General features: G+C 42.0%; 1 protein-coding gene across 1 annotated transcript in view; it reads right to left on the bottom strand.

Moving 5' to 3' along the window:
• ETFA (electron transfer flavoprotein subunit alpha) overlaps nucleotides 1-17,359 on the bottom strand; it is a 44,938-nt gene extending 27,579 nt beyond the window's left edge. The window contains exons 1-7 of the mRNA XM_034783396.1: nucleotides 17,214-17,359; nucleotides 10,445-10,594; nucleotides 7,508-7,589; nucleotides 7,313-7,395; nucleotides 5,650-5,749; nucleotides 4,316-4,426; nucleotides 3,052-3,153 (exon numbers count right to left, since the gene is read on the bottom strand). Coding sequence (XP_034639287.1) covers nucleotides 3,052-3,153; nucleotides 4,316-4,426; nucleotides 5,650-5,749; nucleotides 7,313-7,395; nucleotides 7,508-7,589; nucleotides 10,445-10,594; nucleotides 17,214-17,252 — 667 coding nt within the window. The 5' untranslated portion in view covers nucleotides 17,253-17,359. The remainder of the gene's footprint in view (nucleotides 1-3,051; nucleotides 3,154-4,315; nucleotides 4,427-5,649; nucleotides 5,750-7,312; nucleotides 7,396-7,507; nucleotides 7,590-10,444; nucleotides 10,595-17,213) is intronic.
• Between the last annotated feature and the right edge of the window lie 10,248 nt (nucleotides 17,360-27,607).

The following is a 27,607-nucleotide window of genomic DNA, read 5'->3' as shown; positions in this document are numbered from 1 at the left end:
AGCTTTCACAGTTTGCGGTTTACATGATGTTGGGCATGTGCCCTCTTCCCAAAAAGAGAGCCACATACTGTAAATAAAATAATCTCTAGACCACGCCTGCACAACATGCAGCCCGCGGGAGGGGTGGGGGGTGGGGTGAGAAGGTGGGCTCATTGTGCGGCCCGCGGGAGGGGTGTAGGCAAGCCAACAGCTGGCCGGCCGGCCGCGGCCAGCCGGTTGGTTGGGTGGACGGGGTGGTAAAGGGGCCAGTGGCAGGGTGGAGAGTGAGGGTGAGCCAGCGGCAGGAAGCAGGGGCAGTGGCAGAAGGTAAGAGGCCAGGCAAGTGAGCTGGTGGTGGGGCAGGGGGGCTGAGGAGGCGAGCAGGTAGCAGGGGGTGAGTAGGCGAGCTGGGAGGGATGGCGGGGCTGAGGAGGCGAGTGGGCGGGCAGTGGCAGGGGGGGGGGGGGGCGGGGGGGGGGGGGGGGGGGAGGTGAGCGGGCAGGCAGAGGTAGTGGGGCAATTGGGAAAGCTAAGTTTTTCTGTCGCTACACCAGCGGCTGAGGAGGCGAGCGGGACGGCAGATGAGCCAGTGGCGGGGGACGGGGGGGGGGGGGGGGGCTGAGGAGGCGAGCAAGTGGACAGTGGCGGGGGGTGAGTAGGTGAGCCGGGGGGGGATGGGGGGCAATTGGGAGAGGGAAATGGCAGACTGCCCCCAATGGTCCCAAATGTTCAAGTAACTGCCCCAGGGTGGTAAAGAAAACTGGGTCATTAAGGCTTGACAGTCTCTGGGGGGAATCTCTGCTAATCCTAGGACCAGACAGGCTGCTGTGTTTGGATCAGGGGTTCTTCAACTTTTTCATAGTGTGGAAAACTGGTTAATGCAGGGACTGCCTCATGGGTTCATGTGCCTGATATCACTGCAGCAACCGCTTCCATGGAAAAGCCACCTTAGGACGACGTTTAAATTTATATTTAGCTTCTTTCTATCTCGGGGCGGTTCTATAGTTTTTGCTGCCCCAAGCATGGCAGTCAGGCGGCTTTCGGCGGCCTGCGGGAGGTCTGCCGGTGCCGTGCCTTCAGCGTCCCTGCCGCCGAATTGCAGCTGAAGCCGCAGGACCGGCGGACCTCCCGCAGGCATGCCGCCAAACGCAGCCTGACTGCTACCCTCACAGCGACTGGCAGGCCGCCCCCGGGGCTTGCCACCACAGGCACGCACTTGCTGCGCTGGTGCCTGGAGCCTGCCCGTTTCTATCTCGCAGTCAGAAGAAGCTGGCCCCATGTGCACACACACCCAGCTCTCTGGACTCAATCCCACCACACTTTGGGAACCTGTGCAGCTAAGTCTGTCCCGAGCAGTGCAAAGGCAAAGGGAGGACAGGATCAAATCAAATGTCCATCCCCACGTTAGAGAAGAGAGAACTATGACATACTGCACATAAATCCGAACCACTTCATTAGCTGAAAAGTTAAGCAGTAAATTTTAGAGGAGCCCAGTTAAAAGCCCATCAACAAATCTCACTTACAAATACTCGACAGCTTCCCTAAAAACCCAAAGGCAGGACCCCACAGCCATATCATTCTTCCCTGTTCCTCACCATCCTGCCTGCCCTGCCCTACCCCCAAGAATCCTAGCCACATCCCACCTGATCCAGGCCCCCACCTCTTCCTCTGCGGAGCAGCCCTTGCCGCAGAGCCAAGACTCAGCAGAAGGGCAGTCTAAATAATTTACAGAGACACCTGGTGTTTGGGGCCAAGCCATTTTGGGGGTAGGAAGCTGGGAAAATGTTCAGAAAGGGAATGATGGATATTTGTGAAATACCTTAATTGCAAAACCCCTTTTCTGAAGGTTACCAAACCTCCCAGACAAATCCTACCTGGCCTAGGAGAGCTCAGGGTATCTGGTAATTTTTTTGGAGAAGTTACACGGAAGTTAAAAATGAATCTTAGTTGTAAGTTAGGATCAGTCTAAACTATGGAGTGGCTACCACTGGCCCATTACATCCAGGTGAGCTAGCAGCATTGGGCCTGATCTGGTCTGGCTCCCATCCCTTCTCCAAGGGTTGTAGCTGTCTGGAGGTCCTTGCCTTCCACGCCTTCCTCATTCACACCTCATTCATTCAACAGGGCAATCGATTACAAAGTGTGTGGGGGGAGATCTTATTCTACTTCTAGCAAAAAGACATTTTTCTTTTACCTTAATTATACTACCTTAGAGGCCCGCTATAACATATTACCAAGGTTCAATACAAAATCATAAAAGTTATACAAAAATGCAAAATGCAGAGATTTATCTACAACTGCATTGATTGACTGCTGTGTGCAGTAATATAGTGACCCCTGGGTCTTTGAATCAGGGGAGGCGAGGGGGCGAGCTGGAGGCGAGCGGGTGGGCAAGTGGCAGGTGGGCAAAGAGGCGAGCAGTGAGACAGGAGGGGTTCTGGGGGCGGGCATGGGGGTTTCTGGCAGGGGAAGGAGGAGGAGGAGAAAGGAGGCGAGTGGTGGGTGGGGGACTGACTAGGAGGAATGTAGCAAGCCAGTGTGGGGGCTAAGGGGTGAAGAGGGGTGTGATGGTGGGGTCAAGCGGGGAGGGGGTGGGTCCTATTTTACTGCGTGTTCTGGTGACCCTATGCACACCGTTTCTTTCCCCCCTCTACACTACAGGCTTCCACACACTGTCAGTGCCTTCCCAGTGTGCCATACATACAATTGTTTGCTTTAATTGAAAAATTCTTACTAAAAGTATCACACACACACACACCCCCGCCCCAAACCTTCCTTTTCGGCCCACAGCTGTTTCGGTGGGGCAGCACTGGGGAAGGAAGGTTTGTTTCCGCAGGGCGGGTGGGGCTGGTGTGTGTGTGTTGTGTTTCAGGGGGACTGGGGGGGGGGGTCCCGCAGCACTGGGGGGGGAGGGGTTCAGCCCTCAGCTGTTTTCTTTGGAGTAATATGACCCTCGCCACTTTACGAGTTGTGCAGGCCTGATCTAGACACAGCAGAGCAGGTCAAGATGGAGTTCTGCTACAGCTATTAGTTTAACTGAAACTCAGCACTACTTAAATATTATCTACTTACCACCTGATACGACCACCTTTGCACTTGTGAGCTCTGGCCGATCACTTTTTGTTAGCTTCTGCTCAATCCATTCAGACTGACCAACTGGTGATGGAGCCGTTACTGCTTATGTGACATGTTAAAAAGTACATGTTTCTTAATTTTTTAAAACTGCAATATTTTTTCTGCTTTAAGCTAAAGTACTACATAAGAAACCAAGTGACCAGGAATCCCTTCCAGCACTGATTCTATTCATATGCCTCCATAATAATTCCTTTCATAATTGCCCAACTGTCTTTAAACTACAAGTCCATTTATTAGCTACTAAGATAATTTACCTCTGTATTATACTTATATATAATTTAAATTTCATTTGTAGTACTACGTGCAAAGTTTACTGAAAACTATTTTCACTTTGCATATTAAACTGGACTAAAATGAAGGCTTGTAATATACACACATAATGTATCTCCTTAGCAGAAGCAGCTCAAATATTATTAGAAGAGAGAGAGAGTCAAGCTGGCTAAGTGATCTAATGACAGTGCAACATGCTAATATTCATTGATCAGAGTTGAGTTGACAAGGTCAATGCTGGAGAAGGATTCAGAGGCGGTAGTTCAACATCCCTGATTATTATCATTGATGAGAAAATGCAATACTTATGGTGCTACTGACTCCCTCAGGCAGATGTATGGAACGGTCTTGAATGGCCCCAGACCAAGAAAGGACATGTGTGACTAGGGCCTTGTCTGTATTCAAAGTTGCACTGGTTTAACTGAAAGTGTTATTTTGAACTAGTTTATTTAAAACTGGTGCAAAACATAGTCTGGGACATTCGATCTGATTTAAATCAGTTTATCAATTTATCTTAATGTGATAAGAAATCAATTTAAGCTAAATTGATAGAGAACCGGATTAAATCAAAATGGGAATGTTCAGACTGTTTTGCACTAACTTAACCAAGTTGGTTTTTAAAGCAATTTAAACTTAAACTGGTTCAACTTTAAATATAGACAACTTGTAAGATTGCTGCAGCACAAGGCCAAAAAGCAGGCATAATGAGTGAAATAGTTACTAGACAGGTGTGATCAGAGGAGGAGAAAAGGCAAGTGGACAGACAATATGTAACTTTCCTTTGCTGGCAAAACTAAAAAGTACAAGCTCTTAAGCACAATACAAAGATTATAATAATTAGTTTACTTTGATAAGAAATGCTGTGAACTCAAGTTATGCTTTGCACAAAACTAAAACCAAAAGATGAAAATATATCGAAGCAAACACCCACCTTTTTCTACACTAGCACTTCCACCGCTCACTGGTGCGGCTTCAAAAGAGGTTCCCCGTACAGAAAACACTTTTACTTTTTCATCACACTTCACAGTACACACAGCATTTCCTAGGAAAGATATTTTGCAAAAAACATAGAACAGAGTATCAGTGAATCATAAGAAATACTAGTTCTTCTAGCAGAAAATGCAGTGTTTAAAAAAAAAATATCACAAGATTATCTCCCTAAAATTGCAGTTTTAGGTCACCAAAATCAGAAAATCAGGAGGCTTAAAACTGCATTTTACAAATATTTTAACATTTCCTTCCTATCACACACGATTTGAGAAACATGCTAGTATGGAGAGAATGCTTTTCCCCTTTCTGATCAGAGCAGCATGACTGCATTCAAATGAGCGCTCCACTTTTAGGTATTTTTACATTTCAAAGATCAGGATTTTAACTTCATAACAGAATATGAAAAGCCTCCATTTCACGAACAGGCCTTTTAAACTGTCACATGACTTAAGGAAAAAACCAATCCCACTACATCAAACATTTTGTTTTGGATATCTTAACTGACTTAATCTTTCTTAATTGGAGATGTTAGGAACAGTGGAGGGGAAAGAAATGCTAGAATATCAGCTACCTATTAAAAAAAAAAATCTTAAATCTGTGAATTACAAGGAAGCAATTTAAAATGCATTGCAATTCATCTATGTCATGTCTCAAATGTAATATCACAATTATCACAAGATACCATGTAGGCTAAGGAAAGAAAATCCTTTCACAATAAAATTTAAGAAACAGGCTAATGAGCTCATGTCTAAATTTAAAAAATTAAAACATAGGATCAGACAGGCATTAGAGAACTATGATTGAAGCAAAGATTGCAAATGATTACTAAAGAAAGTCAATTAAATATTACAAATAATCAGATCAATGTCTACATAACTACGAAAAATAACCTTATGGATATCTGAAATCAGAACTAATGCTAGCCATATTAAATAAAGTCAGACAGTTATCTGAATGTCTTACATTTTGCAAAATCTGATCAGAAGTACATTAACAGAGAAATACAATATGTATGAAAAACATCACCAGAGAGCATTAATTAAAATGCTAGATCTGGTTTCTGAGCTGCAATCCTATAGTACCAGGGAAAATTCTGTGTGTTTTTACAAAAATAACTTCTGTTTTCTAGTTTCATTCTGGTTAACCATAGCGATTTAGGACACTATCTTGAAATTCCTTACACATCCCAAGTTATAGTAATGGGAGTTTTGGTAACACAGGTAAGCAGGATGAGGTCCTTATTGTACAGCATACACACAGTCTTGTATTGCTCACCTGCATAAATAGTTCTCACAAAAGTGTCAGGTGATTTAATCTCAATGATGTCAGAAATAGGGGCAACATCAAGTTTAGCTGCCACTCTGGGAAGAAGATTCTAAAAAGTTAAATATGAGAAGTTAGCAAAATGTTCTAAATGCTGACAGGTTGTACCCTAAATATGTAAGGAAAGTTAAAATAAATCTGCTTGGCATATGAACTATAATTAAAATACATTCAGTGCCCTAATTTTAACTTTTATATAATGCTATCTGTGAAAGGACGCACAAAACCATAGGCTTCTAGTATGGCTACTCATGTAGCCTTTGCAGTCAAATGAAAGCCCATTACTGTAACAGCATTAGAAATTTTATGAGACTTACAGTAAGTAAACCCTTAATTCAATATGTTGAATTATGATGCTTATTTGCTTTAATAGTTTAAAACTGAATATAGATGCCATTTGCTCCCAAAATTGACAGTTATGGATTGCTGGATTCTGACGAGTAAGGTTGTGGGGGGGGGTGTTTTTTTAAATAGATTTAGAAGTTATTTCCCAAATACCAAGAGTGAGGAACAAATCTGTACTTGAGCAGACACAAAAAAAACCAAATTGACAATATCTTAAAATTACAAAATTTAAGAAAGACACTTTTTTAGTATATAGTTGACTACGAAATATGTACTTAGCATCCTCCCTGATGTTTTTAAATATAGAAGGCGCACAATTCTTATATGTAATAAGGAGTACAAGGGTTAAGTTCTTCCCCCTGACTTGTACAACATGCACAAAATACAGGCACACTTCTGGTACCTTTAGTCATGTTAAGTAGTACCTTACTACAGGAATAGGTACACTGAATTACTCCCACAGAAAATTACTACTCAATGTAAACAAAGAGGTCAGAGTTAGGTGTTAGGAGAATAGGTTCTTCATACCAAGATCTTAAGACAAGAAAGCTGAAGCTACCATTTTTAGCCAGCTAAATATCAAGTCAGAGCTGCCAAGAAAATTTGCATTGGGACAAAAAGCATCTAAAGAACTTTATGAACAAAACTAAAACACGTATAAAGACGGATACTGATTGCAAGTGAAAGCTCATCTAAGGGAAGCCAGATCGAATTACTAATGGAATACTTATGTGAAAGACAAAATAGAGAGTTGCACTTACATTTTAAAAAATATAAAACGGAGTTAGTGGTTTTCATGCACAATTTAAAAAAATTTTATACTCTAGTCTGCATTACTCCATAGACATATGTAAAAAACCCCAAAACAGTTTAGTGCTAAGAGGCATGCACGCTTTCCTTCTTCATCGATGCAAATGGCACAACTGAATACAAAGAAGCTAATTTTTACTTTAAAGTAAAATAAGAGCTACCACAGCTAGCTTTTTATACTAGTCTCTCTTTTCGAAAGGCATAATGGTTTCAGATCTCTAGTTCCTATTTGTTTTATTAAACATCCACATAGAAAGCAAAATTTATACTATGACTAATATATTACAATTAAACACTTGCTTTAAATTGCTCTTTTACACTGCTGTAACATTTCAGAAAAGTCCAACATGGCTACAGAATATCTGAAAAATCTTTCACAGATTTCCGACTCACACTTACATGTAATGGACTCTTAGCCTCATACATGCTACAGATTTGTGTGCGTTTCTTATCTGCTCACCTTCCCAAAGGCAGATGCTCCAGCACAGATGTGTGTATAATTAAACTGTTTCTGAGTTGCCAAAATCAATGGAGTCAGCTCCTCTGAGGAAAAACATGTCACAGTTTACAACAGTCTCATTTATATTTTCAATTACAGGTTTCATTTCTAAGAATGACACCAGACTATTTTTGGCTGTATACAAATACTGCTCACCTGGTAGAAATCCTTTGTATACATCATGCTGAGCCACTAGAACTTTTGCAATGCCCTGTACTTTGCTGAGCTCTTCTGCTACCTAAGATTACAAAAATATTAGTAGTATTACACCAGCACCTAGAGGCCCAATTGAACTTAGGGCCCCTGGGCGCTAGGCACTGTGCAAACAAATAGTAAGAGACAGTGCCTTCCCCAAAGAGCTCACAATCTAAATAGACAAGACAAAGACAGGAGTGAAACAGAAGAGTAGATTTGCCCAAGGTCACATAGCTGGTCAGTGGCAGAATTCCCTGGAACAGAACACAGGTCTCTGACTCCAGTCCAGGGCCAATACACTAGACCAGAGGTGGGCAAACTACAGCCCGCAGGCCACATCTGGCCCACGGGACCATCTTGCCTAACCTTTGAGCTTCCGGCCGGGGAGGCTAACCCCCGGCTCCTCCCCCACTGTCCTCCCTCCCCTGCAGCCATGCTGCTGCATGGGGAGCACTCTGAGCAGCGGGGCAGCGCGCTTCTTCAGGGCAGTGCAGCAGCATGTCTGGCTCCGGCCGGGCAGCACGGCTGCCAGACATGCTGCTCTGAGCAGCATGGTAAGGGGGCCGGGCTGGGGCGTTGGATAAGGGGCAGGGGGTCCCAGGAGGGGGCAGTCAGGGGACAAGGAGCAGGGGGGTTGGATGGGTCAGGGATTCTGAGGGGGGCAGTCAGGGGGCGGGAAGTGGGAGGGGTTGGATAGAGGGCAGGGGCCAGGTTGTTTGGGGAGGCACAGCCTTTCCTACCCCGCCCTCCATACAGTTTTGCAACCCAGATGTGGCCCTCTGGCCAAAAAGTTTGCCCACCCCTGCGCTAGACTGTGCTGCCTCTCCACAATTTTTGAATAAGACAAAAACTGCAAAATAAACCATCATAAGACATGTTGGCCTCATGTAAATAGTAGTGTGCAATAAGGTTATGTTATTACATTGGAACTACAGTTCTCAACAGGGTAGGACAATGAGCCTTCAAATATTTCAGTAATTACAGTAAAATTGAAATGCCAACGCTATACACTCAAATTTGGCTCAGTCACTCCTTGTTGTGATGAAGCAGTGGGCAGAGCAAATTTGAATGAAAGGCATGGCTATCTGGTCGTGGAGGGGCCTCCAAGTTCAAAAACAATTCTAAGGTGAGATCTGAGTTAAAAAAAGGTGGAGGAGAACCCCTGCAAGAGTATAAACATTTATAATAAAAGTGCTCAACAATTACTGTTAAAAACAGTCAACCTAATGCTTCAACTGATCTAATCGAATTATTCAAAAGCTTAATCTTAAAACTCATTGATTTCAGAGGAAGTGCCATTTATTTCAATGATATAGGCCCTATGTTACAAGTGCTAAGGAAAACAAGTGGTGATGTAGTCCTCTTGTTAATTACAATAGAAATCGTTTGTACTGAAGTCTGACATTATTAGCTGTTGAATTGCTGTAGGTTTCAGATCTGCAGTTACGTTTTTGCTATATTACATACACAAAAGCAAATTTTAAGCTACAAAAGGGTTATTGCAAATCACATTGAGTGTATTGATAGAACTGTGTTAAGACACTCGCATTGCCCCAAACAACACTACTTCCTTGCTTTCCTGAAGATCAGTTTTACCCCCCAAAACAACAAAACAAGGGTTGTAAGACAGAAAACCAAAAGTGGCCACTACATAACAGTTATTTATGTATTATGACTTTTTTGTCCCACCTGTACACATTCTTACAACTTTAAAAAGAAAGTTCACGTTATATGCAGTATCATTTTCTAAAATAACTTGGGTCACCACTACACACAACACATGGAGTATTGAAAAAGAACAAGTTTCACCCATCACTATTCAGTTATAAGTGCAAAAAGTCTCCAACATAAAAGGGGTGCAAATGGAGGTGTTACAAAATATGAACCAAACAGATTTTTCTCAAACTCAGTAAATGTTTGCTCCTGGTCTCAGACCTAGAATGTCATGTTTTAAATTTAAAACCAGTCTTTACAGTCTAGTTATAATCCCTTCTCCTGAGATTTGTGACTGGAGAGGATGCCACAACTTTAATGTCACTTGCCATGTGTATGGTTCTCTGCCTAAGATAAAACTTATCACTACAAGAGAAACAATTCAGCACTAACTCAGTTCAGTTTCACAAATTATCAGACATGATCAACATCACTTCCACAGTCTTTATACAGTTAAACTGTATTGACCTGTAGGTGACAGTGCTAAAAGGCTATTCTCAAAAGCCTTAGTGACAATGTAACAAAACTGGTCTACTATAGACTCAAGACAATTCAAGCAACAGTACTGGCAAGCACACAAGGCATTAGTTCTCAAATGTGTAGCATGCTTTTAAAGTCAGGAAACACTAACATCTTAATCATACATGGTAAACAAATCCTTACATTAGTAACACCTTTGATTATTAACAGTGAGATTTTTTTAAAGTTCTATTTATCATTCTTTATGCTCGGTTTACTTTTTGACGTTTTCACAGAATGGACAATAAAAGTCAGTTAAGCAAGTTTTGCTTTCAGATTCTTAGTGCTGCAATACCTGGATTTCAAACTTTACAGGAGAATATTTGTTTTTAAATAGCTATTTAAACTGGAATTTTAACATTTCTATTGGTCTTTGGATTTATAAAAACTTCATTAAAAAACAAACAAACAGAATGTAAGTTGAGAGTCCCTTTTAGCATAGTCACTTGTTTAAAGAAAGCAACCCCACACCCTATATGCATATTTTCAGTTTAGAAGAGCAACAATTTAAATTCAGGACATTTCCTTGGGACTAGTGACCATTGGCATAGCTCCTCCCACCTGAACATTATTCTTGAAACTGATCCAAGTCTTGTTTGGTTTACTTAGTGGTAGTCACTACTTTGTTAAAACACATCTAGAAAGAAAAATAATCAGGTTTCTTACCTTTTCACAGTTGGTACCAGCTACTAAACAAGATATTTCACCTCCAAGCCGCTTTGCTGCACTGATAGCATTTAGCGTAATGGGTGTAAGAGACTCATTTGTGTGTTCAGCTATTACCAATGTACTCTGAAATCTCTGGAGCAATGAGGCCTTAAAAAAGAAAAGAAAACAAAAAAAACACAGGGTTAACATTAAATGTGGAAGGAACAAACAATATTTTATAGTATTTTACAGAGACCACCTAGTGCCTTATAGAAAGCATTTCATTTGTACAAAACTACATTAACCAGTAACACTGAACAGACCAACTGAACTAACAGATATTTTTAAGCAGTTTGAAGGTACCAGGCACTAAGCAAGTGACAATCTTCTGAACTTCAGGCTATATACTACATAGCCATTTTGAGATGATAGGAAGACACTGGTCAAGACTAGGGATAACAATTTTATAAACCAGATTTTTTTAGGTCAGTTGATCAGCCTGGTTAAATGCCTTAAATGGTTTGTTGAGCACATGGAAATAATTTAAGAATTTGGATGGTTGTAGGATGAAATCCACAAGGGAAAGGAAGCAGGACATAATGGGAGGGAATCAGAGGACACACTGCTATAAGGCAAGTAGATAATTATTTGCTTGAAACAATAAATATATTTTTCAAGCAAAGCTTTGACTAAAATCCTAGAGAAAGAACCTGCACTTATTTTATTTTTAAAAAATATTGTATTCTTACTTTACCTTTATTAATGGTTGGGAATTGGGAAAACAAACCAATAATTAGGGTCTTAGGCAGGTTTGCAGTCTAAAGAAACCATAATAAAAAAGTCTATTGGACTGTATCAGACGTGAATCTAAGTAATTTATTTTATTTTAAAATGTTCAACCCTTTTCTGACGATTCAAACAATATCCCAGTAGAGTCCAATATGGCTACTTAAAATAATCACTTGACTGACCTACTTACTATATTCTCTGGTCATTCTTTAGAACTTGTTCTGGAGCACTTTACAAATCAAAACAAAATTGCAAAAACAGGAAGAGAATAAAACTGAAATGAACAAAGGATTCTAAACACTGTTACTTTGTTTCACTGCCTTTCACTAATACTTCAGTTTAGTTTGACTACAGCCTCTTTACATATAAAAAGGTTAATTTAGCCAAGCACTGGCCACTCACAAATCATACACAAAATCACTATTGCAGGTAGCCTTTTGGATTAACTATATGGACTGGTTGCCTAACACAGTGCATTAAAAAAATAAAACCACCTGCATTGTTTTCCAAAGGATTTAAGTCATGATATATTTAAGTCTCTCCCTATCAACACATAAGACCATGTAAGATAGTAACCAGGTATTTCCTGCACACCTAGTGCCACATAGCCCCACAAGGACAATGCACCCAAGAGGATCCTCCAAGATCTTCACTACTGTATGGGAGGATACAAGGGAAGAGGTATCAGCTGCCTTCACAGTGCCACTTCTTACCCCTGCTCCAAGGACACTCCCTAGAGCAGTGGTCCCCAACCCTTTTTTGTCTGGCAGGTGCCAGACAACGAGCCACCGCAGACCGTGGCTGGCGGACAAGCATCAGACGAAATGCCGCCGAGAAGTGGCAACGTCAATAGGCGTTGCCGCCAAAATGCCGCCACCAAGCAGCGTCATCCAGAGGTGTCGCCGACAAAATACTGCCGAAAATCGGCAGCACTTCAGCGGTGAGGCCTCTGGATGACGCTGCTTGTCGGCAGCATTTCAGCGGATACTTGTCCGCCGGCCAGTACGTGGGTGCACATAGATGCCCCGGAGGGCGCCATGGTGCCCGCGGGCACCACGTTGGGGACCACTGCCCTAGAGTCAGGGTCCTTTGGAGTCTGCTCAGGAGGTAATACAGCTGTGCTAACACGTCCAGGAGAAGAAGCTGCCTGGGGCCAAAAGGTGGTGTAAAGGTACAAGAGCTACAGTGGGTTTTGATCATGAACCTTATCCCTTACGTCAGGGGTAGGCAACCTATGGCACGCGTGCTGAAGGCGGCACACAAGCTGATTTTCAGTGGCACTCACACTGCCCGGGTCCTGGCCACTGGTCGAGGTGGCTCTGCATTTTAATTTAATTTTAAATGAAGCTTCTTAAATGTTTTAAAAACCTTATTTACTTTACATACAATAGTTTAGTTATATATTATAGACTTATAGAAAGAGACCTTCTAAAAACGTTAAAATGTATCACTAGCAGACAAAACCTTAAATTAGAGTGAATAAATGAAGACTCGGCACACCACTTCTGAAAGGCTGCCGATCCCTGCCTTATGTTAGCATTCCTAATAGGATAGGAATAGAAATGATCTATTGGAAATTCCATGCAGAAAATCTGAGTTTTCTTTCCCATACTCTCAAAGGGGAACCCAGAAGTTTTAGGAAGTAAAATATCCAGAAGTGAATACAGAAGATGAAAGTACTCAATGACTATCACCACGGAAATTAATTATTAAATTGCAATTTATTTTAGATTTTTAGGTTTCTATTCTTTAGGTTTGTTTTAGTCTACAAAGTTAAGTACCATTTATTATTTTGGTGCTTTTCATACAGTGAATGCTGAAATTTTAAAATACTGCTGAGTGGGTACAACATATACTCATACTGTTTTTGCAATGTTTATTACCTATAATGCTACTGTAATACTCTTAGAAATTACAGTCATGTTGCTCTGTAAGTACTGTATAATAAAAATTCAGGTGCATATGGATCAGCCAGCTGCCTAGCCAAAGTTTTAAATGTGTGTTTTTAATTAATGTTTGAAAAAAATTACCTTCACATCAACAACAATAAAGACCTTTGCACTCTGGCCATTTGAATACCAATTATTTCAAGTGACACATTGTAGTGCTCACGTCATCTTTCAGGAAACCTATTTATGTGAATGGCCATGGCAGGCAAAAAGAGAATGGCTACTGAGGATGCAGTGGAGAATAAAATAAAGACCATGGGCAGATTTTCAGATATACCAAACACCCCAAACTTGCACCAAAGTCAACAAGAACTGAAAATGCTCAACAGCATCAAAAATCATGCCACATAGTAAAATAAGTAAAAGCACAGCAAGAATAGATTCTGGAAAAAAAAAAAAAAAAAAAAGAGAGAGAGAGAGCGCGCGCCTTTAGTGAAAGATTACTAGATATTAGAAAAATCAAATACGGGTCTGCTAGGCATGCAGAAAAATTAAAAGTTACATTTATACCCTCTTTCACCCAAGGATCTCAAATATTTTTATAAAAAGATGGGAAATAGTATTGAATTTATAGATATGTTGAGTCCAAAATAGATCTAAGAAGATCTTTTATGCAATAAAAAAGCATTATTGAAATCTGAAAAAGGTCAACAGCTTTTACCCTCCAATCTTTAAGGCCAAAACAAGGAGTTGGAAGCAGCACAAAAAGAATGAACTAACATCCAAAATATTTTTCTTCTCTGATGTCATCCCATCATACAGAGAGAGAACTAGTAGGTTTTTTGCATCCCCATTTGGGTAAAAATACCAATACTGAGTATTTACATGTTTGTAAACTTTAAAAACCCCAATAAAAAGGAAAACTTAGAAATAGGTAAGGCATAACTTTATCCAAACAACCTGATGAATCATTATTTTAACACAGTGGTCCCCAACCTTTTTCCATCTGGCAAGCCACGGAGGACTGTGGCGGCCGACGAGCAACCGCCAAAATGCCACCGAGAAGCGGCAACGTCAATAGGTGTCGCCGCTGAAATGCAGCCGAGAAGCAGCATCATCCAGAGGCGTCACCGCCGAAATGCCGCCAAAAATCGTCGGCATTTCGGCAGCAACGCCTCTGGATGACGCTGCTTCTTGGCGGCATTTCGGCGGATGCTCGTCCGCTGGCCAGTACGCGGGTGCACTTAGACATCCCGCGGGCACCGAGTTGGGGACCCCTCCTCTAACATGCAACTTGGAAATAAAGTATCCACAGAACAATGTTTTATGACGTTATTAGGGCACTAATTTAAGACAAAAATTAATGGAGTCATTAAAATACTAATATCATATAGGTATCCTACCACCAACGTGCCTTACCTAGAATGTGTCTTACCAGTCATCACGATTTACTTGTAGGGGAGTAATGGAGTTTTCCTTAGCACACATTAGAAATCAACTGGTTTTGGATATAGGACCTGTGGTTGCCTAATTTTAGTAAGTTTCTTCTACCATTACCTTCTTATTTAGATATTTGCAGGATTCTTCATTCAGAAAAGAGCTCCTCTGAAATGTATGACATTTCTCGATTATCCCCTTTCCCCACCACTCCCCAACAAGAGACCCTATCTAATTTAAGACTATGACCCGGTTTATCTTAATCAATAGTTTCTCCATTTTAAAGACATCCTAATTTGTAAAAGCAGCTCAATAAAAGTTGCATTAAGTAGAAAATTATATTCTAGAATACCTCAAATTGGCTTTTTCCCTGTTTTTTTAAGAGAATCAAACCTAGAGGGCATAAAAAGATGAGGCAAATGTGTTTTACTACCAATGGAGAGTCCAGGATTTTAGTACAGAAAGAAAGTCACCAATATTTGAAATTCCTTCTCACCATCCACATGACCTCCCAAAACTTCACTGAAATCAATTGGTCACAACTCCATTTCAATCAGTGGAGTCACATCCACTTTCAACGGGGGTGAATTTGGTCTTTTACATCTGTTTAGTTTCAACTGAACAGTAGAACAAATAGATCATACCTTATCCCTATATAAACAGGCCACTGGAGCTTCCTCTGCAGTAAACAAGTTTAAAGTCCAGGTTCCTTGGCACTGTTTTGTGCTCTTATTTACAAAGCCACTTATACAGTATATTTAAATATGATCCCCATGACAGCTGATATCAGAGCAGGATTCTTCCATTAAAATTCCCTGCCCCTCTTCTTTGTTGCATAGGATAAATATTTTGAAATTACTAGTTTCTCCTTATCCTTCATACTTTACAAATGCTCCCTGTTTAAAAAAAATGCAGGGAAGAGAGTCTTGATCACAATATTGCTAATATACTTCATCTTACAAATTAAAGAACGAGAGTGCAAAAGTTGACAAACAAGGAATTTGGCTTTGTGTTTCCCATTTTGTGGAACTTGGAACTCTAAATTGGTCATAAGGGATTATTATTTATACTATAATAGCACACAACCGAGGGGCTGTACAGATATACAGGAAAAGATCATCCCTGTCCCAAACAGCCTTTAATCTAAAAATACAAAAAACACAAACAAATTGGTTAGGATAACAGTTTGTATCTTTTAAAAAACAGTGAAACTAATATGACAGCCTGTCCACTGCCCCTGTACTAAACCACTGTTTGTTACTGACAAAATCCATTGATATATCCATAGTATTAATACTTTGCATTTCCATACCACTTAACATTTGAGAATCTCAAAGGACATTACAAATAAAGCTTGTCACCATTTAACCAAAAGGGATACTTAGGTAGGTGGCCTGTAAGTAACTTCCTTAATGTCCTTCCCCCTACAGCATAATAGCTTAGATAAAATATGTCCTTCACCCACCCACCAAGTAACCCTGAGTATTCACCTAGTTGTAAAGCTTAGCAACATACAAGCTGGAACACAGAGTATGATGCAACAAAAAGTAAATAACCTTTTATGGCCTAACATATAAAAGTGCTCAGATCCCACCTTGACATGCATGCCTCTCAGTTAAATTAGTTTAAGCGCAATCCTGCAAAGAAAATACATGCATTCAAGTCCCACTGCAGTCAGCTGGAGGTGACTATCTACTTTACTGTGGTATTAAGGCATATTCCCACTCTCTGCCTATTTTATCACCACAAATCTGGCTAAGCCTCCCCTTGACACACACATGACTTTTTACAAACTCTTAGAAGATCCAGTCACTAAAACCAAGAGTCTTTTACAGCTGCAGTAATTTTCCTTCGTCAGTGGGCTACACAGGGTTTTTAATCAATGAAAATGAGAGTCCTGGATCCCTGCTCAGAGTAAATGCAGACCAGGACAACTTTTTAGCCTTTTGCTATTAGATAAATGTTGTATTTGACATGAGCCATTATTTGAAGTGAGATAAAAACACATCTCCATAGACTGATTAAGAACTTGTCAAGGCTGTCCAGAGTATGAAAGGGGCACTCTTGCATAATGCAATATAAATTAGACCAAACAAACCTCTTGCGCTGCCTTTTCCTCGCTTGTGTGGTCTTAAATGATGCCCCAAACCTACCAGTAATCAGTTGTTCTCCAAGTCCACCAAGTGCATGGTAAAATGTAACAACAGGCTTAGTTTGCAGCAAGGGAGATTTGGGTTAGATAGGAGGAAAAGTTTTCCAACTCTAAGGATAGTTAAGCACTGGAACAGGTTTCCAACCCCCCAGCACTGAGGCTTTGCGAACAGGTCGGACAAACACCTGGCAGGGATGGTCTGGGTTTACTTGGCCGTGGCCCAGCGCAGGGGATGGGCTAGGTGCCCTCCTGAGCTGCCTGCCAGCGCCAGGCTGTGGCTGGGACCACGGGCCCTGAGGGCGGCTGGCGTCTCCCTGGCTCTGGGTGACCTTTGGCCCAGCTCGGGGCCGAGTCAGGCAGCTCCCCAGGACGGATAGGGTGGGGGGAGCCAGCGCTGAAGCGGGACCGGCCGTACGGGCCCCCGGGAAGGGCTCCAAGGGGGGCGCAGCTCCCCTGCCCGGCGCTGAGGGGGAGCCGCTGCTCCCCGCGGAGCGGGCCCCGCCCGCCGCGCCGCACTCACCGCCCGCCTCAGGCGCCGAGCCCCGACCGCCAGCAACATGGCGACTCCCTCCGGGACCCTCTCACCCCGCCTCGGCAGCACCCACCCGAGCCGGTTGGGCGAGGCAGAGATCTCGCGAGACCTGCTGAGGGACAACGTGACTTGGAATCCTGCCTTTTCCCATTGGCCAGCGCGCACAGCCAATCAGAGGAGGCGGGAAGTTTCTTGGGCTCTTTGAGTTCCCGGGGCGGCGTGGGGGGTGAGAAGTGAGGCTCGAGGCGGACTCCCGGCCGGCTCTTGTGTCGCTCGCTGAGTCACTAGCCCAGATAACACAGCAGCCCCAAGGCCCTGCCATGGCTGCGCCTCGGTGCAGCTTTGCAGTCCGTGGGTCAGTGTGCGCGGTGCGGTGCATCGCTTATATTCAGGGGAGGAAAAGTTGGCAAAACTAGACATGGGCACAAATCGAGACCCCAGCTTGAGAAACGGTTGGATCCACAGTCAAAAATGTACAGCTTGGGCCTACCTACAGTCAGCACTCATCCGTCTGCCAGGGACACCCTGGAGCATAAAAAGTGGACTCCCAAACAAGACTGTGACTGCTAACCACCCTTGCTGCTCCTTCTACAGTTAGGGTGATTAAGGAACTCAAACTCCTCATTAGTTTCCTGGATGCAGGCCAGCAGTTATAGCAAAACGAATATCCAACTGGTCCCAGCTTTGCATACGTCTAAAAAAATTAAACTTAAAAAGGGGGGGGTGGTATTATCCCATTAACCACATGGATGTAAACTTTATGAGATTATTAGTTCTTTCTTTGTATTACATAAGCCAAATATAAAGATTCAAGGTTGCGATCTTAAGCGCACACACAAGCTTTTCTTATTGTTACATGCTTAAAAAAAACCCCACACCTTTCCACTGCTGATAATGCAAATATTTGAGAACTAGCCAGAAACTTTTACAAGCAGAGACAAAGATGATCTAACAAACATTTTTGGCATCTTAAGTAGTATCATATAATATACAATTATGCCAATTCCATCCTGAAGGGTCTAAATATGGTTCCCAGGCATCACTTAGGAAAGGAACCAAAGAGGTTGTCCTTTGTGCTAATGTTGGAGAAGGAAGCTATACGCTGTATGGACTGGGCTCAGAATCCAAGAATGGGAAGACTAGAATGGATTCATCCAGCAATTGAACAAGAACCATACATGATCCAGATGGCAGGGAGCACAAATGGACAACCATCTACATAATACTGAGGAATAATGGTGAGCATTATATCCTCCTCTTGACCAGATTTAATAAAAAAAATTACGATATAGTAAAAAAATCTGAATCAGTTTTTCTGATATCTCTTTTATTCACGTGTTTGTTTTTGCCAAGAGTTAAATAAAGTTTTTAAAGAGGAATAACACCTCTGGAAGTGAAGTTATACAGACAAGTATCCAGAATCAGACTGAAATTCTTCCACATTGTACAAAGCTAAAGTAAAGAGGAGGAGGAAATCCTCTGATGTAGTCTGCAGTACTGCTATTGAAGGTTGTGGGCAGCAACAACCTCTGCAGCCACTGTGCCCTCCACAATGCAGAGTATAATTAACGTATTCACACTGATAATTCCACTCCCTTTCCCAAACCTCTTGCCAATTATCAGAAATAGCACACCTGTAGAGCACAGCTTCACAGAGCATAGGAGGGTCCAGAACCTCCTCTCCTGCTGCTGGTCCTGCCCCAATGCCGTCCACCTTGTATAGTAATTTATACCAATGCAAAGTAGATTAAGACTGAGTGTAGAATACTACCAAATCAGAATGGCAGCATCTTATACCCAATTTGTTCAGTGTAAATTGCAGAAGTGGCTAGACAGAAGAATCAAAACCTCTTCCTTTAGAACACAAGTGAAGGCACCTTGGTACATTTGCACAACTTGTCATGTGTCGTTCTTAGCCTAAATGTTTCCTGCCCTAAATTGTTGGGCAGCGTAGTGTTGGTGTGCATTGCAGCCCATCATGTGCCAGTAATGTATGTTTTCCCATTAAGGATAATGGCCTAAGTCTGTCCATAAGAGCCCTGTGCCATGACATGCCCAGTTCGGTCAGGGTGATGTTGACATTGCTGGGCCATCTTCCATTCTGTCTGGGGGCCGGACAGGCCGAAGACCTGACTACAAACAGTGTTGAACAGAGCAGAGGCATTAGTAAGCTCTTAAGTTCTCCCCTGTCCTTCCTACACATTGCAAAGTTGAACAAAGCCATAGAAAATGGAAGGTGGCTATGAGCAATGTTCCTCCCTCCACACAGCAGAAGAGTCATGCAGCTGGCATACCATGTGAAAAAGGGAGTATGGCCAAGGTTGGAAAGGACCTGGCAACAGCCACACTAAGTACCACGTTCCATTGTGAAAGCTATATATATTACACAAAAACTTGTGGAAATGTAATGCTGCTTGAAGGAGGCTAGAGTGGCAGGTCAGATACTACTGTGGGCAGAGCAGCAACTGTCAATATGGCTACCTCAACCCCATGTGTTGCCATACTTTGGGGGACAAAGGGGAGTATAGATGCCATGGGGCTAGCCAGGGTCCATGTGCGTTGAGGCTTGGTTTCTCATAGATTGACAGCTCATCACTGCCTTTCTTGGGCCCTGCCTCATGACTGCAACACAATCCCCATGGCCTAGTAGGAGGTAGTTTATTTACGTAATCATGGATCTCAAAGAAACACAGAGCTTTTGTATTTTGTTCCTCTCTGTGCATTTCTACACAGAAGGGGAATATATGGGGTTTGGTTCCCAAAGTGAAAAGAAGACTCTTTGTAGCCAAGTTCTGGAAGCCCCTCTAAGCTCCTATTGCCAAAACCAAGAAACCCAACATTTGTATCATAGCAGAGCCTATAGTAAATCTCTCTCACGCATCTGGTATAGACTTACTGAAAAAGAAAGAAAGAAGGGGGGGGAAAAAAAAAAGCTCAGCTGTCCACAGGTGCTGGAACATGGGAGGGGAGACAAGCCGTCAAGGCTTTTTCCATACTCCAGAACCTGCCAATTGTCTAAGTCATTTGATGTTTCAAAGACCAGTCAAGTAACACCAGCCCAGTATGGTATCCCCATTACAGAGGACAGATGTATAACTGCTTCAGCCAACGCCCCTTCCTCACGTACAGCATTATAATCATCAGAGGCCACAAAACCCATTTCTGTTTTGGAGAATGGCTCATTTGCTTTTAAAAATTTATAGGTTTTTTAATTTTTAAGGAGCTGAATGTATTTTACTCAGGATTATATTTCATTTAACAATATGAAACTGATTAAAGGAAAGTTCAGCAAAATATGGTTTGCATCCTTGCTCTGTCCCTGCTATATAGAGAAAACAGATGATACACAGCAATTCCAGAGCAAATGAGTCAATCTTCCTGCGACAAACTGCAAAGCCCAAGTAAAATGGCTTTGTGGAGGGGTGCTTCTCAGGAGATGAAATCCTCCCTCCCAAACTGTATAGTGCCAGCAGAATCTCACTGCAGCCATGATTGCAGGCATGGAGTTACAGCACCTTCTGTAACAATTGTGCCCCCACCCAAGGGGTGAAGGGATTGGCCAGTAGATTCACATTGACACAAATCTAATGGACACGGCCATCTCCCTCTCTAACACACACCTTCTGCACCTCTCTATGCGCTACTACTGTAGGAAATCCATAGAGCAAAATTCTATGAGACACTGTAGAGCTCCCTTTGTGGATTCCTTACAGCCTGCCCCCACAGAGCAGTAGAACCACTACCCTTCAGGTAGTATATGCCCATACAAGAGGCAAGATTTGCCCCTTGGTAATTGTTTAATTGTTACCTTAGCTGTTGTTTCTCTCCACCCAATTTATTTTCAATACCATTCTTGGAGAGCAACCAACTTGAGTTTAGCTTAGCGCTTATACAGCACTTGCCATCTGACGATCTCAAATACTTTATGAATTTTTCCCATTGTCCCCATTTTACAGATAGGGAAATTGAGGCACAGAGACATTAAGTCTTCCATTTTCAGGTGGCCACTAATTCTGCATAACTCATATATTGGCTGTCCAAGTTGAGACACAGGTATCTCAGGCTAGGCAGCCATAATTAGTGGCCATCTTTGAATCTATGGACCTAAGTGACTTTCCCAAGGCTGCATAGCAAGTCATTAGTACAACGGTGGACAAACTTTTGGGCCCAAGGGCAATTGTATGGCAGGCCATGAATGCTCACAAAATTGGGGGTTGGGGTGCGGGAGGGAGTGAGGGCTCTGGGTGAGGGTGCGGGCTCTGTGGTGGGGCCAGAAATGAAGAGTTGAGTTTGTGGGAGGAGGGTCCGGACTGGGGCCGGGGTGCACGGAGGGTGAGGGCTCCAGCTGGGAGTGTGGGCTCTGGGGTGGGGCTGGGGATGAGGGTTTGGGGTACAGGAGGGTGCTCCGGGCTAGGACCAAGGGGTTTGGAGGGAAGGGGGGGAGATCAGGGCTGGGGCAGGGAGTTGGGGCATGGGAGGTGGTCAGGGGTGCAGTCTCCAGGTGGTTCTTACCTCAAGCAGCTCCCAGATGCAGCGGTATGTCCCGCCTCCGGCTCCTACACGGAGGCACAGTCAGGCAGCTCCGCATGCTGCCCCATCCGCAGGCACCGCCCCTGCAGCTCCCATTGGCCGTGGTTCCCAGGGTGCGGGGGTGGCAATTGGGGCGGGGGCAGTGTGTGGAGCCCCTTGGCTGCTCCTACGTGTAGGAGCCATGGGGGGGGCCATGCTGCTGCTTTTGGTAGCCACGCGGAGCGGGGAAAGCCCCCAACCCAACTCCCCGGCTGGAGCGAGGAAAGCCCCAGACCCCGCTCCCCAGCTGGAGTTCGAGGGCCAGATTAAAATGTCTGAAGGGCCGGATGTGGCCCCCAGGCCATAGTTTGCCCACTCCTGCATTAGTAGCTAGGTCTAGAACCCATATCCCTTGACTTCCACGTGTACTTAAAGGAATTCTGATATGGCAAAATTCCATACTGCATCATTAACATTGCAGCTTCACTCAGATGGTGCCTGATCTATTTTCCCCTCAGAACAGCCTCTATTTAACCACAGAACAGCTTCTGTTACAAAGTAGAACTATTACAGATCAGTCTTCTAAACACACAGGGTCAGACTGTGATCTTGGTTACACCAGTGTAAACCCAGCTTCCATTAAATTATTCCAGATTCACACCCACATAACTGAGATCTGAAACAGGCCCACTCTCCTAACAAACAAGATTAACACAGGAATCTACTCCACAGTAAGGACCATACAAATCTCTGCACTTTGTTCTGAGAGCCATGACACTTCCCGAGCAATGATAATATACATTAGGTTCCACAGAAATATCAGGTATTGTTTTGCTTTTTAAAATTTCCTAGTGGCAAAGGGATGGATTTAAAAATACATTAAGCAAAATACTCCCTTAAAAATCTGCATTGTAGATCTTTGAAAAATGTGGTCACTGAAATCTTGGAGAGTCTGACAGTGGCCTCTTCACTTAAGTTATAAATCAAATCAATTCAATCAATCCAGCAGTACTAAGAGCTTATGGATTTGTAACACTACAGACTTTAAGATCCTGAAATCAATGAATGGTGTGTCACAAATACAGTTTCTTCCTTATCATTAATATTCTTAGTATTCTCTAACCATTTCACAACAATGCATATTTTCCCCCCAAATGTAAGGGGTTTACAGCATGTTGCTGATTTATCCTACAAATGCATTTCTATGGCACCCATCACTGTGATCTCTCTCAGACAAGTGCATAGCACTTCAGCTTTCCCACAACCTACAATGCCAAGAAATACTACAGATCCTACTGCAGAATGTGTCCGAGCGTATTCAGATATTTTGTATTGCTGGACAATTAAATTATGATGATTGTAAAGGCGAATGAGATTTGAGACAGCCATTATGGCTATACAGCACATCCCATTTCCTGGCTTTGGTGCACTGGCAACTGTATAGACCCTGTGACAAGGGCTAGAAGAAGCAAGACTGGAGTGGACTGTGCCCTGCCATTCTTGGCTGATCAGATTGTCCCTAAGGGACTCTTCCAGCTGTCATAAATTAGAGTAGCCTCAGGGCCCTTAGCCTTAAAGTTACTATAACTAGCTCAGTGATGCTAAGGAACCAGCCCTCTAGGTCTCAAGGCTGTTCCCAATTCTCTAAATTCTGGAAAGAATTAACCTCAGAAAAATTGAAAAATGACCAAAAAGTCATCACCAGACCTGTTTCTCCTCTCACAATGGTGTGCATAAGAATAACTTCATGGAGCCACAGTGCTATCAAATTGGGGTTAAATGAAAATAAGTACCACTGATTTCAGGGATGAGGCAACTTCCTCCCATCCCTTCAGAGAGCTGCGTCCTAAAAGGCACAACTGAGCCTTCTCTAGAGGAAATATGCCAAATATTGTTACAATTGCTTTGGAAAATATTTTTACTTAGGAAATCTTTATTAGAAATCTAATAAAAGGAGCACAAATAAATTGAGTATATGATGAAGATGCTCTTTGTGTACCCTTTATTTGACTAAAAATGTTTTTAATTAATGTATATTTTACTCATTAAAGTGTGGCACACCCCTTGGTAATCCTATTGTAAGCCCCTACGCCCCCCCTCCAAAAAAAATTAGTGTTCACAGTACAAAAGCAGAAGGCATGTTTTGTGGAATCAAGCCTTTAAAAAGGAACAAGTATAGGTTTAGAGTATTTATTACTAGACTATAAGGAAATTAACATTAGATCAGCTTTGGCCACATGGTTATCAGTCCAGATAACAGCTCAGAGTAAGTCAAACTCTTTCTTTCTATGCATCTGTTTAATAGCATAAAGTATATTTTGATCAGCAAACTGCTGCTGGCAAACTCTAGGTCAGATTTCAAAGTAAAAGTGCCAGAGATCTACAAAATGACAGGCTTGATATTATATTTTCTGTTTTTAATGTTAATTTAGAACCGAATAGCACCTCAAATACATGTAATCTTTATTGAAACTGGCTTGATAAGGATTACATCTTGATGCACAAAGGAAGTCTTTATCACTTATGGCTAGTGTTTTAGGCGCTTATAAAACTGTAATCAGGTAGGGATTATATCAGCATGATCCACATGAAATAGAATAAATCTTTTTGTCATGGTTCAGCTCATCTCCCACATAATGGGTGCTGATAATAAACGGGTAAAACATAAAATACACAGGAACCAATGAAACTGTGGATTCAGAATCCATTTCAAGTAAAGAACATTTTTATACATTTAGAAAGAAAAATGAATGATTAATTAGTGGAAGAAGCCCTGAGTATGGTGCATTGTTATCCAGGATTATTTCATTAGGATCTGCTGACCCAATTTCTTCATTGTAAAGGGAATTACATTTTTTCACACTGTGCAGTTAGATCAATACCGAGGATGGCTCAAACTTGTTTAAATATAGTAGGTTAGTGAAAACACAGCAAAAAACCCTACTCCAGTAACTTAATGACCCACAGGGGAAATGAAACAAGAATGGGTACAAATAGTATATATGTTGGAACTGAATTTTGGGTCATGTAAAATACATAATTCCTACAAGACATGGAAACCAGCAAACACGTTCTCATGACTAATGGGTTTAGTAAAGAAGATGACTGAATTTTTTTTTGTTTGTTTTTTTAAATAGCAACACCACTTTTTGGTATGGGTCATCCTCAGTTTACGGTTTCTGCAATCACGATGAGTATGGCTGACTTGGAGATAAATTAAAGAGCTTCATTCAGGAGCTCTACCAACAGTTGAAAGGATTCACCTACTAATCTGTCAAAATCCAATAATGTTAAAACAATCAGAATCTGCTTACCACTCTACTGAAGAATTTAAAAATTGAACAGACAGTATCTGCCTACATGACACTACAGGGATGGTCAAAAAGAGAGCAAGGCAGCAATGCACCACGAGAGATGAGAAAAATAGAAGAAGAAGAAGTGATACAAAGTCACTAGAGAAGGTAATTGAGGATAGTTATTGCCATAATTTAAAATTATATTATCCCATTTCATGGAGCAGATAAATCTGTTGTCAAATCATTTAGTCTCCAACCCAAATACTTATGCATGAGAGTAACTTTACACATGTGAGTAATCCCATTGTGGCACTACTCAATGTTTAAAGTTACTCATGTGCATGTTTGCAAATATTGCCCATTTCTGTATATTTCAAGCCTTTTTCATTTTTTCTAATCCAGTTAATATTGATCCTTCCCCACTGACATTCATTTCTGCAGTGCATGAATATTGAAACATAGAAATGAAATGAATGAGACCTCTCTCTATAGGGCCTGATTGTCTTCTCACTTGCACCAGTTTTACACTGGTGGACCTCCACTGACTTACTCCTGATTCACACCAGTGTAAGTATAAGTCTCAGCCTGTCTTACAATTAGATTCCTTTATAATAAGATATAATTATATCATCATGTATTATGCCCTTTATGGCATCTTTCATCTGAGTATATCAGAGCAATTTACAATCTTTATTTAAATTAACCTTCACTACTTCCCTTTGAGGTTGGGAAGTATCGCCATTTTACAGTTGGGGAAACCGAGGCACAGTGCTGTCACTTGCCTTGTCCAATCATAGAGAGCTGGGAACAGAATCCAGATTTCCAGACCCTGCTCTGATTACTGTGCCACACTGCAAATGACACTTCCTAATGAAGTTCTAAATGTTGATATTCTTCTGGATAATTAGATAAATAACAATATCATTTCATATTCTCTTTTGCATATTTTCATAAATCATCATTACCAGGGAGTAAAATCACTAGCCGTAATATAGCGCCTGCTCCCATTTAAGTCAATGGTAAAAGTGGTTCAATGGGAGCAGAATCAGGACCTACTAGGTTATGTAAGAAGGAGTACACATGTTCACGAGTTAATTGATCTAGTTGCAGTATTGCTAGAATTGTTAACCTTTTTGGAAGTGAAGGCTTACATTAAAAAAAAAAGATGGAACCTTCCTTGAAAATATTTGTTGTTCATGCTATTTGTAATGCAATTTGCTCAGGAATATTTATGCTACAGTGGCTCAATAGAAAGAGAGCCATCTCTTCCTGTCGGCAGTGCCAAAGCAACATTGTCAACCTAGACTTTTGGCTGTACGCTGCCATCGTTGTGTGTGCAGAGCTCCCATTGAAGTTAATGGGAGTTGTTTGTAAAATTCAATGGCAGAATACACTGCCTTTATTTTTTAAACACATATCTGCTTTTTATTACATGGCTAAAGAAGAATCTGCATGCCACTCACTATTCCCTATTCACACTATCCTGAGCCTTTCCCTGTAAATCCAAGAACATCCAGTCTATGTACATGATGGCCTCATGGGAATTACACCTTTTATGCTTGCTTCCAAGCATTTCTGGAAAGCTGATTTCCAAATTTCAACCTAGAAAATAATACTTCTGAGATTAGTGCAGGAGTCACAGTCATTGCCTTATTTCTTTAAAAGTTGTTATTAGTGATTGTTGAGCCATTTGTTTTTGGATGGCCAATTTGCACCACCAGAAACAGGCCCAGTTTTCCAAAAGCGAGTATTCCATTCTGCAGAGCATCAGACCTCGTTATAGGGTCTCAGGTTGTTACTCAAGAATCAAAGCAGCCAGAATCATTAGTCATTTTTGAACATGTAGACAATGTTTTGCATTTCTTTTGGGCCTACCATCTATAGAGCTTAAAGCACTTTTCACATTATTAATGAGGTAAGCATCATCACATGCCACAGGTAGGTCTAACGATAAATCTTATTGTACTGATGAGAAATTTAAATCATGGAGAAGCTAAGAGCCCAATCCAATTCCAATTGGACTCAATAGGAGAAAAATTACCAGCCCACTTTAACACAAGAAGTCTATGGCAGAGAAACAAACAGAATCCAACTCTCCTGGTCTCCAGGGTCTGTTGTTAAAAAAGTAGACCATATCATATGTACTATGATTGCATCCAGTTTGCATGGATTGAGAGTGGGAGAAGTTATCTGCAATATTCTGCCTTGAAATGCAAAATGTCCCCCTCCCACCATTTCTTCCTTGCACTCTCAAGATCCTACAGTATGTCCATCATCTTAAATCCTGCAGACAACAGCGTAACAAGATCCAATGGGTGGAATTTAATTTAAAATGCAAATAAGGTATACATTTTTAAATAGGAGTAGTAAATTAGAACAGCTTACCAAGGGGTGTGGAGAATTCTCAATCACTTGAAGTCTTTACATCAAGACTGGGTGTCTATCTAAATTAAAAGATATACTCTAGCTCATCACAAGTTACTGGGCTTGACACAAAAATTACTGGGTAGAATTCAGTGTTCTTTGTTGTACAGGAGGTCAGACTAGGTGATCCTAAAAGTCCTTTCTGGCCTTAAG

Source organism: Trachemys scripta, chromosome 10 (genome assembly GCF_013100865.1).
Source record: "Trachemys scripta elegans isolate TJP31775 chromosome 10, CAS_Tse_1.0, whole genome shotgun sequence".
NCBI lineage: Eukaryota > Metazoa > Chordata > Testudines > Emydidae > Trachemys > Trachemys scripta.
The sequence above is the reverse complement of the archived record's forward strand: the minus strand, read 5'-3'. Positions and strand labels throughout refer to the sequence as shown.